The following is a 17,477-nucleotide window of genomic DNA, read 5'->3' as shown; positions in this document are numbered from 1 at the left end:
GGGTGGCATGAAGCCTGATTCTCTGCAATGGGACCTCTCTCCTCTGTCTGGGTGCCGGGGCCTATATATCTGACAATGGCCTGTTCCAGTGGTGGGTGACGTGAAGCCTGATTCTCTGCTATGACATGAAACCTGATTTTCTGCTATGGGACCTCTCTCCTCTGTCTGGGTGCCGGGGCCTAAATATCTGACAGTGGCCTGTTCCAGTGGTGGGTGACATGAAGCCTGATTCTCTGCAATGGGACCTCTCTCTTCTGTCTGGGTGCCGGGGCCTAAATATCTGACAATGGCCTGTTCCAGTGGTGGGTGACGTGAAGCCTGATTCTCTGCTATGACATGAAGCCTGATTCTCTGCTATGGGACCTCTCTCCTCTGTCTGGGTGCCGGAGCCTAAATATCTGACAGTGGCCTGTTCCAGTGGTGGGTGACATGAAGCCTGATTCTCTGCAATGGGACCTCTCTCCTCTGTCTGGGTGTCGGGGCCTAAATATCTGACAATGGCCTGTTCCAGTGGTGGGTGACATGAAGCCTGATTCTCTGCTATGACATGAAGCCTGATTCTCTGCTATGGGACCTCTCTCCTCTGTCTGGGTGCCGGGGCCTAAATATCTGACAGTGGCCTGTTCCAGTGGTGGGTGACATGAAGCCTGATTCTCTGCAATGGGACCTCTCTCCTCTGTCTGGGTGCCGGGGCCTAAATATCTGACAGTGGCCTGTTCCAGTGGTGGGTGACATGAAGCCTGATTCTCTGCAATGGGACCTCTCTCCTCTGTCTGGGTGCCGGGGCCTAAATATCTGACAATGGCCTGTTCCAGTGGTGGGTGACGTGAAGCCTGATTCTCTGCTATGACATAAGCTTGATTCTCTGCTCTGGGACCTCTCTCCTCTGTCTGGGTGCCGGGGCCTAAATATCTGACAATGGCCTGTTCCAGTGGTGGGTGACGTGAAGCCTGATTCTCTGCTATGGGACCTCTCTCCTCTGTCTGGGTGCCGGGGCCTAAATATCTGACAATGGCCTGTTCCAGTGGTGGGTGACATGAAGCCTGATTCTCTGCTATGGGACCTCTCTCCAATTGATATTGGTAAATTTTTTATTTTATTTATTTTATTTTAATTCATTTCCCTATCCACATTTGTTTTCAGGGGATTTACCTACATGTTGCTGCCTTTTGCAGCCCTCTAGCCCTTTCCTGGGCTGTTTTACAGTCTTTTTAGTGCCGAAAAGTTCAGGTCCCCATTGACTTCAGTGGGGTTCGGGTTCGGGGTGAAGTTCGGGTCGAGTTCGGATCCTGAACCCGAACATTTCCGGGAGGTTCGGCCGAACTTCTCGAACCCGAACATCCAGGTGTTCGCTCAACTCTACTTAGAAGTTTAGAAGCAAATTTTAAAATTTTTAAGAAAATTTCCAAAACCAACTTTTTTAAGGACCAGTTCAGTTAAGAAGTCACTTTGTGGGGCCTACATAGTAGAAACCACCCATAAATCACCAAATTTCAGAAAATACACCCCTGATTTTACACCTCCCCTGATTTTACAAACTTTATTAAACCCTTTAGGTGTTCCATAAGAATTAAAGCAAAGTAGAGGGGACATTTTAAAATGTGACACCCCCTAATGCACTGCAAAAATAGTAAAATAGCAAAGACAAGGTGGAACAGCACCCATGATCAGTTTAGAAGGGAGTTGTCGGAAACTTCACGTAGCGGTGACGCGGGTGCAAAGAAACGTCCCTACATTTACACCAAGCAGCTGCGGTTCTTAAGAGATATCATGGAGTTGCGGCCGTAAGTAAATATATATTATTACATTTTTATTTTTACTGACAAGTGACGTACTATTATTACACTGGGGCGAACCTATGGCACGGTTGCCAGAGGCGACACTCGGAGCCCTCTCTGTGTGCACCTGCACACAGGAAAAAGTCTATGGTGTACCAATTTGACTTGTAATTTCCCTGCCATTCATCATCGAGGCCCTTGCTGGGTTTTCTAGGCAACCTGTTAGCAGGGATGGGCAAAATGCGGCTCGCCAGCTGTAGCAAAATTACAACTCCCAGCATGCAAAGTCTGTCTACAGTTAACAGCCTACAGCAGGCCATGGAGGGAATTGTAGTTTTTCAACTGCTGTAGAGCCGCAGTTTGACCATCCCTGTGTTAGTGGATTAGGCAATGCATTACAGTACAGAAGTTTAGTAATGCATTGAAAAGGGGTTCAGACCCCCAAAAGTTGAAGTTTCAAAGTACCAATTGTGGTACAGAAATAAATGTTGAAAAAAAGGCCAATACATTTTTTTTAATTAAACAAACTAAAATTTGTATATATATAAAAAAAATATATATATATATTGTAAGAAGGAACAAGGAGCCGTCATTGACGGAAGATACGTGTCACCGAGGTTCCTGGCCTCGGTGAGGTAAGAACCGGATTTTTTCCTGACGTGTCAGTTCTGTAGTGTAGTCTGACACTTCAGCTGTCAGAATGGCTGTAAAGCCAATCCGGGCCGGTTCTTATTGGGAGCAGCCAAAGAGCAGGGTGGGTGGCTGTTCCCCACGGTTCCAGGCCGGGTTTTGGCTGGGATATAAAAACCCAGCCAGCATGTTCAGCTGTGTGGATTATCCTCCATGACAGAGGAGCTGAGGAGTCTGTGGTTTGAGACACTGAGGCATCTATTTGTGAGAGCCATAGGCTGGGGAAACAGGCCACTAAAGCCTGCTGCGGACTGTGGGTGAAAATCATCTGCTGACCAGGTGAAGTCTTTTTGCACTGTGATCTTTGTGTGGTGTGAACAGGCACCAAAACTGAACACTTACTTTTGGCTTGTTTTCTTGGTATGTGTGAATAAACACTGAACTTTGATTTACAACCTTGGTTTTTGCATCTGTACTGCGTCCGCTTACCCTGCCTACCAGAGCCAATCCCCACAATATATACACATTGTGGTAGCATAAGTAGACTCTTAGGTATCGCCGCGTCCATGAAAACCTGATCTAAAAAAATATCACATCACCTTACCCCTTGGGTTAAAACATTAATACATAAAAACGGAGCCAAACAAAAAAATTATTTTTCACCTTGCCCAATGATGTCTAATAATGAATGCGCCAAAAGTTATATCTCCCCAAAAAAGGTAGAAAAAAAAACTCTACTCTTTAAGCAAAGAGACCCTGCAAAAACCAATTGGTGGTAAAACAAAAAAAGGTGTATAGAAAATTTAGACAAAAACAGTAATTTTTTTAATTTTTATTACAGCACTGTTGATAATCTGGAGGAGCAAACTGGGTAGATTCGGATGAGAACCAAATAGAGACTCAGAAATCACCGGATGACACCACAACAAACCCACCAGAGATGTCACAGCAAATTCAGACATCAAGTGGTCCAGAGGATACACCAGCAGAGATCCGTCCAGCACCAAGACGCTGGGGCCGGTATCCTCCTGTGCAAGCACCAACAGATAATCGTGCTGTCATAGATAGTCGAGTACTAGACTATCTAAATTGAAATCAGAGAGCCCTGAGGAATTAATGCTCCGATCTCTGGCTCCATTCCTCTCTCGTGTGCCAGAAGTGCGTCGGCCCGTGTTCATGTCTACCCTGAACACGATCCTTGATATCTTCTCATGGCCCCAAGACCCCGCAGAATTGGTACATATAATAGAGCAATACAAACGGAGAGTAATTGGAACACCATGGGTTCCAGTAAGCACCCCTGGGCCTTGTCCATCTCTGTCCAGATGCCCTGTTACTTCCCCACCACTGTACAGACATGATTGGCCAGCAGCTCTTATACTGGCCAGATACACCAACGTGAACATGAAGAGGGACGGGCCACCTCCACAAGGCCTGCAGGCCAATTTACTAGGGAATTATTTGACTTGTAAAATTTTATTTTTGATTTATATATGCCTATCTTCAGACATAAAGTTTATTTTGGTTCTAACGTATTTGTCCAATGTATTTTTATAAAAGGTATGTGAAACCTCAATTTTTTTTTAGTACAGTTAGGAGCCTCTATGAAGGCTCTTTCGCACAAGTGGATGCCATGCGAGTAATCCACTGTGTGAAAGAGTGCGATACCCCGTTCCCTGTGGTAAGCACAGTGATGTAACCGCAGGTCCTGCAGAATGAATATAGAGAAACCTATCTCTGTACATCCAAATGGTATATTTTAGCTTCCTATTACATCAACCTCATAGGTAACATAGTACCCGGATATGGTCCCAGTGTATGATAGGTAGGTATCGACCGGGTGACACCAATACCTATCACATACTGGGACCATATCATGATGATATGCCCCCATCTCATACATGAGCTGAAGTACTGATTTTTATTATAATCATTTCATGGCAATGGTTGATAGTAATGAGGTATTAGAGGGTATTTAATGGCAAAATCAAATTTTAGATTTTAATATGCAGACAAAATAGTTTTTCAAATTTAGATTAGAAAAAAATCAGTAGAGAATTAAATTTGAATTTGGCATTGAAAGATACCCCAGCCCGCAAGCCCACGTCAAGGGTCCTCATTCTCTTGTAAGTCCCTACTCTAACAATAACAACTTGAAAACGAACTAAACTAAACTAACTGATCAATATTGTTCTGAGTCAATATTCATTTAGTGCCTGCCATGAATTGCTTCTAACTGCCATGACAATGCGCCCTCTGGGCTGATAAAATAGTCAGCATATAAATCACAAATATGCAGGCCTGATGATCCTGGTCTTCCATGCAGCGTCTGGTCCAGGCTAAACGATGAAGAGGTCATGTATTGGTCCAGGTCTGCATCGAAGGAAGCATCGTACATCCTGATGAAATTGTGAAGAAGAACACACGCTTGAATCACCAGGGTAGCATTCTCAGGGTCCATTTGTATAGCTGACATAAAGACCCTCCACTTATTGGAAAGTAGTCCAAAAGCGCACTCAACATAACGGCGTGCACGAGTCAGCCTGTAGTTGAAGACAGACCTCCTTTCATCAAAATCACGTCTTGGGAAGGGCCGCATCACATGTGGTGTCAGTGCAAAACCTTTGTCAGCCACAATGACAAAAGGAGCCGGACGTCCAGCTGATCCAGACAGTCTTCTTGGCTGGGGCAGGTCGAGTTGGTTGGACTGAAGCCGTTCACCCATTCTGGAAGCACGAAATATTTGTGCATCAGAAGTGCTCCCATAGGCCCCGATGTTGACAATTAAAAAACTTGTAGTCACTGTCAACCAAGGCCAACAGGACCACAGAAAAATATTGCTTATTATTGAAGAATCGGGACCCTAAGTGCGCCGGCTTCTTCACACGTATGTGCTTGCCATCCATCGCCCCAATACAGTTTGGAAACTGGGCACATTGTTCAAATCTCTGAGCATTACGTAGCCAATCTTGCACTCTGGGCTCCGGCATCACCATCTCTCGAAGTCGCTCCCAGATTACTTTACAAGTGTGTGGAACGATCGTAGAAATGGTAGAAATCCCCAGCAAGAACTCAAAGTGCAGTGAGGCAAAAGAGTTGCCTGTTGCCAGGAATCTGGTAAAAAAAAAAAAAGGTTTAAATTAACTCATACATACGGTATATGAGGAGGTGTAAAAAAATAAAAGTGTACATACTTTAGAATATTGGTATTTACCTCAAGGTGACGATTAGCCTTTCTTCAGGTGATATGCTGCGCCTCATATTAGTGTTCTGGAAGATGAGACCAGGACGAAGAGACTCCAGCAGACGGTCAAAGGTGGACACCGACATCCGGCAAAATAGATGAAATTTCTCCGGGTGTTGCCTCAAGTCGGCGTACAAAGTATGAAAGTGGCCCTTCCTGCACCATTGTGAGACAATGGGGTGAACCCAAAGGTGCTTCCTACTCGGTTCCTCGTCCAACATTGGTGACTGCTGTCCGTATCGCCGAGAGAGAAGCCAGTACAGGAGAACTGTATCCACACGTGTTTTGGGCATGCTGAAGCAACAAAAATCGCCAGAAAGCTATGCAAGCAAAACTGAGGATTCTAACAAAGCACACTACGCTCTAAAAGCAGTAGCAAATGGTGCCTGAGCGATCATGTGACCTTGTTATGTCAGTTTGAAAGGGGTTGGACATTTAAATTTGTCAATTTTAACCCTTCCGTTTTTTTTGCGGACCGTGAAAAATGGATGACACACGGAAGCACCGCGTCCGTATTATACGGACTTACGGAAACGGAAAGATAACTGAAGACATACGGAACACACGGATCCGTGATTTGCGGATCGCAAAACCAACACGATCGTGTGAATGCTCCCTAAGGCCTCATGCACACGACAGTGTTTTTTCACTGTCAGTGATTTGGCTTCAGTTGTCCGTGTACGATTTTGCTTCAGTTGTGTTTCCTTGTGTATTCCTTTTTTTTTGTCTGACAGGGGGAAAAAAAGGAAGGTTAATGAAAAGTGTAATTTTATTGCACCAAGGTCTTGTAGAAAAAAACGGACGCGGACACGGATGACATACCAGTTGTGCATCCGTTTTTTTTTACTTGAATGGGTCCGTCCTCCGTTTTCCACTGACAAGAATAGGACAGGTTATATTTTTTTGACGGACTGGAATCACGGATCACGGACGCGGAAACTGAGGACTATCAGTTTTTTTTCACAGCTCCATAGAAATAAATAGGACCTCCGCTAAAATGTGAAAAATTACGGAACGGACGCGGATGCACACAACGGTCGTGTGCATGAGGCCTAAGGCTGTAATGTAACAAAACACGAAAAAATACTTTTGCAAGGCACTGTATATGGGATTATATATAGACAGACAGATATAAGAGGCAGATATATGAAAGATACTAGATATAAGATATATATCAGATAGATGGACAGACAGATAGATAATAGACACCAAAACTGCATTTACACAAACCAAAAATCGCCCAGATTTTCGGGGAATGACCGCTCCTGCGAACGATTGTTCCTAACAATCTGCTGTGTAAGGCCTCATGCACACGACAGTATTTTTTCACGGTCCGCAAAACGAGGGTCCGTTGGTCCGTGAACGTTTTTTCGTCCGTGGGTCTTCCTTGATTTTTGGAGGATCCATGGACATGAAAAAAAAGTCGTTTTGGTGTCCGCCTGGCCGTGCGAAGCCAAACGGATCCGTCCTGACTTACAATGCAAGTCAATGGGGACAGATCCGTTTGACGTTGACACAATATGGTGCAATTGCAAACGGATCCGTCCCCCATTGACTTTCAATGTAAAGTCAGGAGTTAATATACCATAGGATCGGAGTTTTCTCCAATTCAATGGTATATTTTAACTTGAAGCGTCCCCATCACCATGGGAACGCCTCTATGTTAGAATATACCATCGGATTTGAGTTAGATCGTGAAACTCATATCCGACAGTATATTCTAACACAGAGGCGTTCCCATAGTGATGGGGATGCTTCAAGTTAGAATATACTACGAACTGTGTACGTGACTGCCCCCTGCTGCCTGGCAGCACCCGATCTCTTACAGGGGGCTGTGATCAGCACAATTAACCCCTCAGGTGCCGCACCTGAAGGGGTTAATTGTGCGTATCATAGCCCCCTGTAAGACATCAGGGGCTGCCAGGCAGCAGGGGGCAGACCCCCCCTCCCTCCCCAGTTTGAATATCATTGGTGGCCAGTGTGCGGCCCCCCCCCCCTCCCTCCCTCTATTGTATTATCATTGGTGGCCAGTGTGCGCCACCAGCTCCGTGCGCCACCAGCTCTGAAAAAGCTTTTATGCAGACGGATCTTCGGATCCGTCTGTATGAAAGTAGCCTATGGATCACGGACACGGATGCCAATCTTGTGTGCATCCTTGTTTTTTCACTGACCCATTGACTTGAATGGGTCCGTGAACCGTTGTCCGTCAAAAAAATAGGACAGGTCATATTTTTTTGACGGACAGGATACACGGATCACGGCCGCGGATGACAAACGGTGCATTTTCCGAGTTTTCAAAGTACCCATTGAAAGTCAATGGGTCCCCAGAAAATCACGGAAAACGGAACAACGGCCACGGGTGCACACAACGGTCGTGTGCATGAGGCCTAAATGTGCCACTTATCACCCGTTTCGCTTGTCGTTCGTGTAGGCACCACTCATCATAGTTTCTGGGCAGCAGATTGTGTGTTCTAAACAGTGATATGCTGCTCAGAAACCAAGATTCTGTATGAGGAAAAGGGATAGCGATCCCCTGTCCTCATACAGTGAAGGAGAAAATCTCCTTCATTGAGCGAACAGACAATCGGCTGGTCTAAATCCACCATTAGATGCATTTCCTTGCCTATCTTTTGTTGACAAGAAATTAGTGACATGTTTGGCCCCTTTAATGTCCCTTGTTCATTGTCAAATTCCTCTGGGTAACATTATCCAAGCAGCTTCCAACTGTGATCAATGCTCTTCTGAACAGAGTTTTGGCATGTAATAGTAATATCAATTAAGCCATTAATAATTAAATATGATGCAAAAAGTAGAAAAGACATCTGGCTAAAGTATAAATGAAAAGACAGAAGACTCATTCCCACAGGCTAGAGTGGAATGTGGCGTGCACATACTCTGCATCTGCTCATTTCTTTTCCTCACTTTACCTGACTGTTCAGTGGTGAGAGTCCTAGCTGCCAGACTCTTACCAATCATACATTTATCTCATAATTATTCTATGGATGGAGAATAAATGTTTCTAGCCGGAATACCCATCTAAAGCCAATATCCACTTTCTCCTTAAAGGGCTTGTCCACCTTTGTTGTGCTTTTTTTCAGACGCCCCCTCCCCCAGCATGGATGGACTCACTGTGGTAGGAATACATACCTCATCTATGCCGCTGGGTTCCGGTTCCATCTCTCCCCCTAGTGCACCGCTGGTCCCGGGTGTACCCACTTCATAATACTGTTTGACATGGATCACATGATCTTCTTTACTCGACTTCATAAAAGTGTCGCTCAGTCTAAACTTCCTTTTTTTTACGTATTTACATCAAACAACTGTTATAAACACATTGATAATTGTCATCCATACCATTTTAATCCTGTTTCCATTCAGAGTGTAGATGATAAAATTGACTGTCTACAACCACCACTAGGGGGAGCTTTGTTCAGCTCCTCTTAATGCTCACTGCAGGAAATTTCTGAAAGCAGGAGTACAGAGCCGAGTTCCCTTCTAAACCATGGCTCATGGCAGTAGCCTGGTCTGTGTCTATGAAGAGTACGCCACTCGTGCCTACAGGGTTCATACACAGAGCTTTTCCATGTGCATAAGGCCTAAGAGGACAGTAACATTTATGGTACGTTTGTATCCGACCATGAGCAACATCTGCGTGGTGTCTGTATGTTCTACTTGTGTTTATGTGTGTTTCCTCTGGGTACTCTGGTTTTATCCTACACCCCCAAAAAACATACCGATGGTTTAAAGGGGTATTCTGGTATTTTTGAACCGATGAACCCCACAGATCAGCTGTTTGAGAAGGCACCACGCACGCAGTAGCACCACGGCCTTCTCTCAGCCCCGCCAAGCACAGCGTCTTACATAGTACAGTGGCTGTGCTTTGCGAGGCAGCTCAGCCCCATTCACTTTAATGTGATGTGTGCCCAATGAACATGTCACGCGGCCTAGGAAAATCTGGAGAAGGCCGCAGCACTACTGAGAGCGCCACTGCCTTCTCAAACAGCTGATCGGCAGAGGTCCTGGGTGTCAGACCTCCACCGATCAGATACTGATGACCTATCTTAGGCATAAGTCATTAGTTAAAAAATATCGGAAAACCCCTTTAATATGGAATATAGACTGTGATCCCCTATGCTGACAGTGACTGATATGAGTCATTCCAGTGCTGGAAAATGTTGGCACTATATAAATATGTTTTTGAACATTAATAGAAGAGGTTTTTGAGCTTTAAAATTATAATAAAAAACACTAGGGTCATAACTATGATTCATAGAGCCCCATAGCAAAATAAGAAGGACCCTAACCACCTAGTATAAGAAAATTAAAACAGTGGCATAAATAGTAATCATTAAAAGTACAAATAATAGCACAATATATCAGAAAGCCAACATTAAAGCAAAAAGCCACCATATTGTTACTCTGCACAAAAAGGTAAAATGTACTTGATCCTAATAGGGCCCCTCCACCTCTGGGCCCCATAGCAAGTGCTATGGTTATAGTTACACTAATGCTAAAAATGTAAGATGTCATCCACTGATTATATCTAAATATAACCACACTTATGCTGGAAACATAATCCATATGCAAATATAAGAAACTACTGAAGAGTTTTTAAATTCAGTTTCAATAAAAAATGCATAGTAAGTGCACATTATTTTCACAGTGAATATCTATTATGAGAGACACTTTCGGAGCTTTTCTTCTCCTTTCGGACTCTTAAAATGATCATTGATTTTGCTCTGATGCTAATGTTCCTGATACAACTCCTCCAGGGTTCCAGCTTGGAAACTTTTCCATATCAATGCATTTCTGCTATTTTAACCCATTCTCCTTAGAAATACTTAATGGCTTCTTAGCATCATGTGCCAATATTCCCTGCAGCAGCGCTGTCCCGACTCAAACAGCGATTAGCTAAGCAGGCATTTTCAGCCATTTCCTGTGTGTTGAGCTGGGACCCGGAAGCAGAGAGCATCAGGAGACAAAGCAGCATCAGAACAGCAGCAGTTCGGGGCAGACTGGTCATATACCCTACAGGGAAATTTCCTGGTGGGCCAATGCCCAGGGGGTGCCCGAGCCCTCCTCACAGCTGCTGGCCAGGTAACATAATGATCTGGTGCTCTCAGCATTAATTATTGCTAGAAGCATCAGGTACATATGAACCTGGCCAGCAGCCTCAGGTGCCCTCCTGAATTCAACTGTATCACCATCCTCAGGATGGTGATACAGTTGAATATTGTGGTGAAAGTGGCAGTATTCTGTGCTGCACTGTGGTATTTGGTTCTGCTGGGGTGGTATTTTATGCTGCACTAAGGTATTTGGTTTTGCTGGGGTGGTATTTTGTGCTGCACTACAGTATTGCAGGCCCTGCCTACTTGTGTTATCCCTGCCTATTTGTGGCTTGTGTTGGCCCTGCCTACTTGTGTTGTCCCTGCCGATTTATGGCTTGTGTTGGCCCTGCCTACTTGTGCTGTCCCTGCCGATTTATGGCTTGTGTTGGCCCTGCCTACTTGTGCTGTCCCTGACGATTTATGGCTTGAGTTGGCTCTGCCTACGTGTTTTGTCCCTGCTTATTTGTGGTTTGAGTTGGCCCTGTCTACTTGTGCTGTCCCTGACGATTTATGGCTTGAGTTGGCCCTGCCTACGTGTTTTGTCCCTGCTTATTTGTGGTTTGAGTTGGCCCTGTCTACGTGTTTTGTCCCTGCTTATTTATGGCTTGAGTTGGCCCTGCCTATGTGTTTTGTCCCTGCTTATTTGTGGCTTGTGTTGGCCCTACCTACTTGTGTTGTCCCTGACGATTTGTGGCTTCTGTTGTCCCTGCCTACTTGTGTTGCCCTGCCTTCTGTCAATTTGGATATGCCTACAACTTGGGACCACTTTTTTTCCAGGGCCACTTTAAGGATACTTTCACAGTAGCGTTGTTAGAATCCGGCAGGCAGTTCCATTGCCGGAAATGCCTGCCGGATCCGGAAATCCGTATGCAAACGGATATCCTTTTTTTTCCGGATTCAGATCCGATAGACTTATTCATTGAAATACCAGATCCGTCTTTCCGGTATCATCGGGAATAACGGGTCCGATATTTAATTTTTTCAAAGCTAGAAAAAACTGCGCATGCGCAGACCGGAAAACTGTATCTGGCGATGCGGCAATTTCCGGAACACTTGGTACCGGATCCGGCATTAATACATTTCAAGTGTGGTAGTGTTCCGGAATTTTGGCCAAAAAAACTGCGGTATTTTGTCTGGTCAAATGCTGTACAAGGGACGGAACGGAAGCCGTCTTAAAGCATACTGAACGGATTGATTTCCATTCAGAATGCATTGGGATAAAATGGAAGTTTTTTTTTTTTCCGGTATTGAGACCCTTTACTGGATTTCAATACCGGAAAAGAATAAACGCTAGCGCTAGTGTGAAAGTAACCTAAGTTTCCAGTCGCTCCTGGTGGGGTACAGCACCGAAAAGCTATGATAGAAGTTTGTGATGTGATAGACACCCTTCAAGAAATTCTAAGTTAAAAAAAATAAGGTGACTTATAGAGGACTGTCATCAACAACGTCCCTTCTCATTCTGGAGGAACCTGAAATTGTGTAATGTTTCATTACAGTCAGAAAGTTACCTATTGATTTCTAAGGGGGAGTGTTGGGCATGCTTTGTGACATCTGAAATTGTCACTGTGGAGGACCCAGTGTTGTCTGCCACTATCTGTTTAATATAGGTTTTACCTTTCATTGTAATCCTACACTTTGATGCTTATGAGATAACAGATGACCCTGACCCCTGTGTACACAGCACAAACTGAAGTGTAATCTCCACAAAAATCCACAACGATCTGCTGCCCACAAACTATGATCGATGGTGCCTGCATGAACGACTGGAACACCCGATGAACGAGTGTTTCGCTTGTTCATTGGGTGATCGGCAGCACATTTAGACGGCTAGATAATCGGGAACAACCGTTCACAGAAACTGTCGTACCCGATAATCTTGGCGATTATTGGTCCCTCTAAATGCATCTTAAACATGCCTCCCAAGTGTCCCTCTTTTGGAGGGACAGTACCTCTTTTTGACCCAAGTCCCTCTGTCCCTCTTTGATCCTTAAATATCCCTCTTTTTGACCTAGGGATTTAATGCATGAATGTGTATATTTACTAAATTGCTCCTAACTAAAGTGTCTGTATGGTTTCTACCTGAATATTAGAACAGAACTTTATTATTTGGTGCAATGTGGACCTTAAAATATCTATAATCTGAAGATTTATGTGCTAATACTTAGGCCTCATGCAAATGGCTGTTGTTTTGGACCCATTCACTTCAATGGGTCCGCAAAAGATGCGGACAGCACTCTGCAAAAAAAATATAACATGTCCTATTCTTGTCTGCGCTTTGCGGACAAGTATAGGCAGTTATATTAAAGTTATATTAAAGGCTGTCCGTACCGTTCCGCAAAATTGCGTAAAGCACACGGGCGCCATCTGTGTTTTGCGGATTCGTGTTTTGCGGACCGCAAAACACACAATGGTCGTGTGCATGAGGCCTTAAATGGATATTGAAGTGCAAGAAAAAATTTTTTGTCCCAGGGGCTCCGCATGCTGTAAAAAAATAAAGGAACTTAAACTCACCTAACTGATCCCCAGCTGCTGCAGTTGTGACGGAGTCAGGAATTATGCTTTGGCGGAGTTAGAAGAGTGGCCTAGTATGAAAAAAATTGCACACCGCATATATTGTCCCTCTTTGTGATTTTCAAACATTGGGTGGTATGCCTTCCGTTTACGCCACATATAAACTGGCTTAGTTTTACTCCAAAAATGCACCAAAATTTTGGTGCATTTTTGGCACACAGAGATGCAATTAAGGCTACTTTCACACTTGCGGCAGGACGGATCCGACAGGCTGTTCACCCTGTCGGATCCGTCCTTCCGCTATTTCGTCGTGCCGCCGGACCGCCGCTCCATCCCCATTGACTATAATGGCGACGGGGGCGGAGCTCCGGTGCAGCGCGGCAGTGCACGGCGAAAGGCCGCCGGACTAAAAGTCCTGCATGTCCGACTTTTTAGTCCGGCGGCCTCTCACCACGAACTGCCGTACGGCGCCGGAGCTCCGCCCCCGTCCCCATTATAGTCAATGGGGACGGAGCGGCGGTCCGGCGAAATAGCGGAAGGACGGATCCGACAGGGTGAACAGCCTGTCGGATCTGTCCTGCCGCAAGTGTGAAAGTACCCTAAGCCACGCACCCCGTTTACATGAAGCCACACACCTTTTGTCATAAGCCGTACCGTCTTGTTGAATGAGGCTTAAAAAGGGTAGAAAAGTGTCTAAAATATCATGTACCAAAAAACTGCCACATTTTCAATAGTAAACCTTCCTAAATATCTTTACCATAAAAGCTTTATTTAAAGAATAGGTCAGTTTCTGAAAAAAGATTTCCCTAAAAATCCTTAAAAGTGTTGGCACATGCAAACGATCCCTTTGTTCTGGGGAAACCGTGGCTGGCTGCAGGAGAAATTTGCCTGACATGCCTGCCATACAAATAAATGACTTCCAATTCCATGTACTGCTCTGGGACTGCCAGAGTATTTTTATTTATTTTTTTCATTCTGGCACACAGAGAGGGTGGAGGGCCCCATTTATAAAGTCAATATGTCCCAAAGGACATAGGCACAGGGTCGCTTGCTGTTAGACCTTCTGCAGTCACCAGCTGTAGTAGGTCACCTCTGAAGCCAATGACTGGCTACAGTGGTCACATGCCCATGTGTTGGAACGTTCTCGCTATGGTATGGTAAATTTGTATGGGTGCAGTGGGGGATCTGTGAAGTTAGTACTGCTTTTTTAAATTTGCCTAGCACCCTCAGCCTTATTACTTTAGAACATTTTTTTATAATAGAAAATTTGCTATCCATTACTAGCTATGAGTATACAATAAATTCCTCGTTCAGTGTGTTCATTACTAATGGTTTCCTGAATTCCGGGAATATAGAGGTGGATCAGAAAAAATATTTGTTGATCTGTGCAAACAAAAGTGGTGAAATGTCAAACAAACAGTAGGATAAAAGCTGGGGTCAGAGACCAGACATAGTAGACTGGAGTATCTAAGAGTCCATGATGAGAGCTCTGCTGCTCTCTGCTCTTCTGGTCTTGGGGGCTACCTGGCTTGCCCAGGCTGCTGAAGGTAGGTGGACATGAAAATATGGCTGTGTACAGTATTTATGTACTTATAGAGTTTACCTCTATATTTTTGTATATTCAGTTTTGTTTTGGTGGCCAGCACATTAATTTCTACAAGCCTGAATGAGATAGATGGACAAACCTACTGTATTTGAGCCTTAGGATATTTTCACACTAGCGTCGCTGGATTCCGGCAGGCAGTTCCGTCGCCAGAACTGCCTGCCAGATCCGACAATCTGTATGCAAACGGATAGCATTTGTAGACGGATCCGGATGCGGATCCGTCTCACAAATGTATTGCAATACCGTATCTGTCTCTCCGGAAAAACGGATCCGGTATTTATCTTTTTCACATTTTTAAAGGTCTGCGCATTCGCAGACCGCAAAACCGGATCCGTTTTTCTGGAACACTTAGGGCCGGATCCGGCATTAATGCATTTCAATGTAAAATAATGCCGGATCCGGTATTCCAGCAAGTATTCCGGAATTTTGGACGGAGAAAATACTGCATCATGCTGCGGTATTTTCTCCGTCCAAAAACCGTACAGTGACTGAACTGAAGACATCCTGATGCTTACTGAACGGATTGCTCTCCATTAAGAATGCATTAGGATAAAACTGATCAGTTTTTTTCCGGTATTGAGCCCCTAGGACGGAACTCAATACCGGAAAAGAAGAACGCTAGTGTGAAAGTGCCCTCAGTCTAAGGCCTTATGTTGTGCGGCCGTTCCGTAATGCATGGGCAACATCCGTGCATCAGGCCGGACCCATTCTACTTGAATAGTTCCGTGGTATGTCCGCACCACAAAAAAATATGACATGTCATATTTTTTTGCGGTGCGGAACCACGGAAAGAAACACCACGGAAGTACTCCGTAGTGCTTCCGGTGTTCCGTGACTCCGTTCTGCATCTCCGGAATTTCCGGACCCATTCAAGAGAATGGGTCTGCATCCATGATGCGGGGTGCTCACGGCCGGTGGCCATGGATTGCCAACCCTCCGTTTGCGGGCCGCAATATGGCCACAGCCGCCCAACGGCCGTGTGCATGAGGCCTAACTGTCTACTCAGCTAACAGCAATGCACACGATTATTAGACCTCTCCCACAGGAACTCTCCGTTATTGCCGTCCATACTTATTGTCACAGGAATCCCCCTAGTTCATACGTTATCTATGTCTACATTTCTACATGAACGGGTTTTAGAGTGGTGACCCTTCTGCATAGGTGCTGTGTATGTATATATATATATATATATATATATATACACTGCTCAAAAAAATAAAGGGAACACTTAAACAACACAATGTAACTCCAAGTCAATCACACTTCTGTGAAATCAAACTGTCCACTTAGGAAGCAACACTGAGTGACAATCAATTTCACATGCTGTTGTGAAAATGGGATAGACAACAGGTGGAAATTATAGGCAATTAGCAAGACACCCCCAATAAAGAAGTGGTTCTGCAGGTGGTGATCACAGACCACTTCTCAGTTCCTATGCTTCCTGGCTGATGTTTTGGTCACTTTTGAATGCTGGCGGTGCTTTCACTCTAGTGGTAGCATGAGACGGAGTCTACAACCCACACAAGTGGCTCAGTTAGTGCAGCTTATCCAGGATGGCACATCAATGCGAGCTGTGGCAAGAAGGTTTGCTATGTCTGTCAGCGTAGTGTCCAGAGCATGAAGGCGCTACAAGGGGACAGGCCAGTACATCAGAAGACGTGGACGAGGCCGTAGGAGGGCAACAACCCAGCAGCAGGACCGCTACCTCCGCCTTTGTGCAAGGAGGAACAGGAGGAGCACTGCCAGAGCCCTGCAAAATGACCTCCAGCAGGCCACAAATGTGCATGTGTCTGCTCAAACGGTCAGAAACAGACTCCATGAGGGTGATATGAGGGCCCGACGTCCACAGGTGGGAGTTGTGCTTACAGCCCAACACCGTGCAGGACGTTTGGAATTTGCCAGAGAACACCAAGATTGGCAAATTCGCCACTGGCGTCCTGTGCTCTTCACAGATGAAAGCAGGTTCACACTGAGCACATGTGACAGACGTGACACAGTCTGGAGACGCCGTGGAGAACGTTCTGCTGCCTGCAACATCCTCCAGCATGACCGGTTTGGCATTGGGTCAGTAATGGTGTGGGGTGGCATTTCTTTGGAGGGCCGCACAGCCCTCCATGTGTTCGCCAGAGGTAGCCTGACTGCCATTAGGTACCGAGATGAGATCCTCAGACCCCTTGTGAGACCATATGCTGGTGCGGTTGGCCCTGGGTTCCTCCTAATGCAAGACAATGCTAGACCTCATGTGGCTGAAGTGTGTCAGCAGTTCCTGCAAGACAAAGGCATTGATGCTATGGACTGGCCCGCCCGTTCCCCAGACCTGAATCCAATTGAGCACATCTGGGACATCATGTCTCGCTCTATCCACCAACGTCACGTTGCACCACAGACTGTCCAGGAGTTGGCAGATGCTTTAGTCCAGGTCGGGGAGGAGATCCCTCAGGAGACCGTCCGCCACCTCATCAGGAGCATGCACAGGCGTTGTAGGGAGGTCATACAGGCACGTGGAGGCCGCACACACTACTGAGCCTCATTTTGACTTGCTTTAAGGACATTACATCAAAGTTGGATCAGCCTGTAGTGTGTTTTTCCACTTTAATTTT

The 17,477-nt window shown here is 45.4% G+C and overlaps 1 protein-coding gene across 1 annotated transcript in view; it reads left to right on the top strand.

Annotated features, from left to right (window-relative positions):
* The first annotated feature begins 14,706 nt into the window (after window positions 1-14,706).
* Window positions 14,707-17,477, top strand: part of VTN (vitronectin) — a 29,629-nt gene continuing 26,858 nt past the window's right edge. The window contains 1 exon segment of the mRNA XM_040423579.1: window positions 14,707-14,818. Within this exon segment, the coding sequence (XP_040279513.1) occupies window positions 14,749-14,818 (70 nt within the window). The 5' untranslated portion in view covers window positions 14,707-14,748.

This window comes from Bufo bufo, chromosome 3 (genome assembly GCF_905171765.1).
Source record: "Bufo bufo chromosome 3, aBufBuf1.1, whole genome shotgun sequence".
Classification (NCBI taxonomy): Eukaryota; Metazoa; Chordata; class Amphibia; order Anura; family Bufonidae; genus Bufo; species Bufo bufo.
The sequence above is the reverse complement of the archived record's forward strand: the minus strand, read 5'-3'. Positions and strand labels throughout refer to the sequence as shown.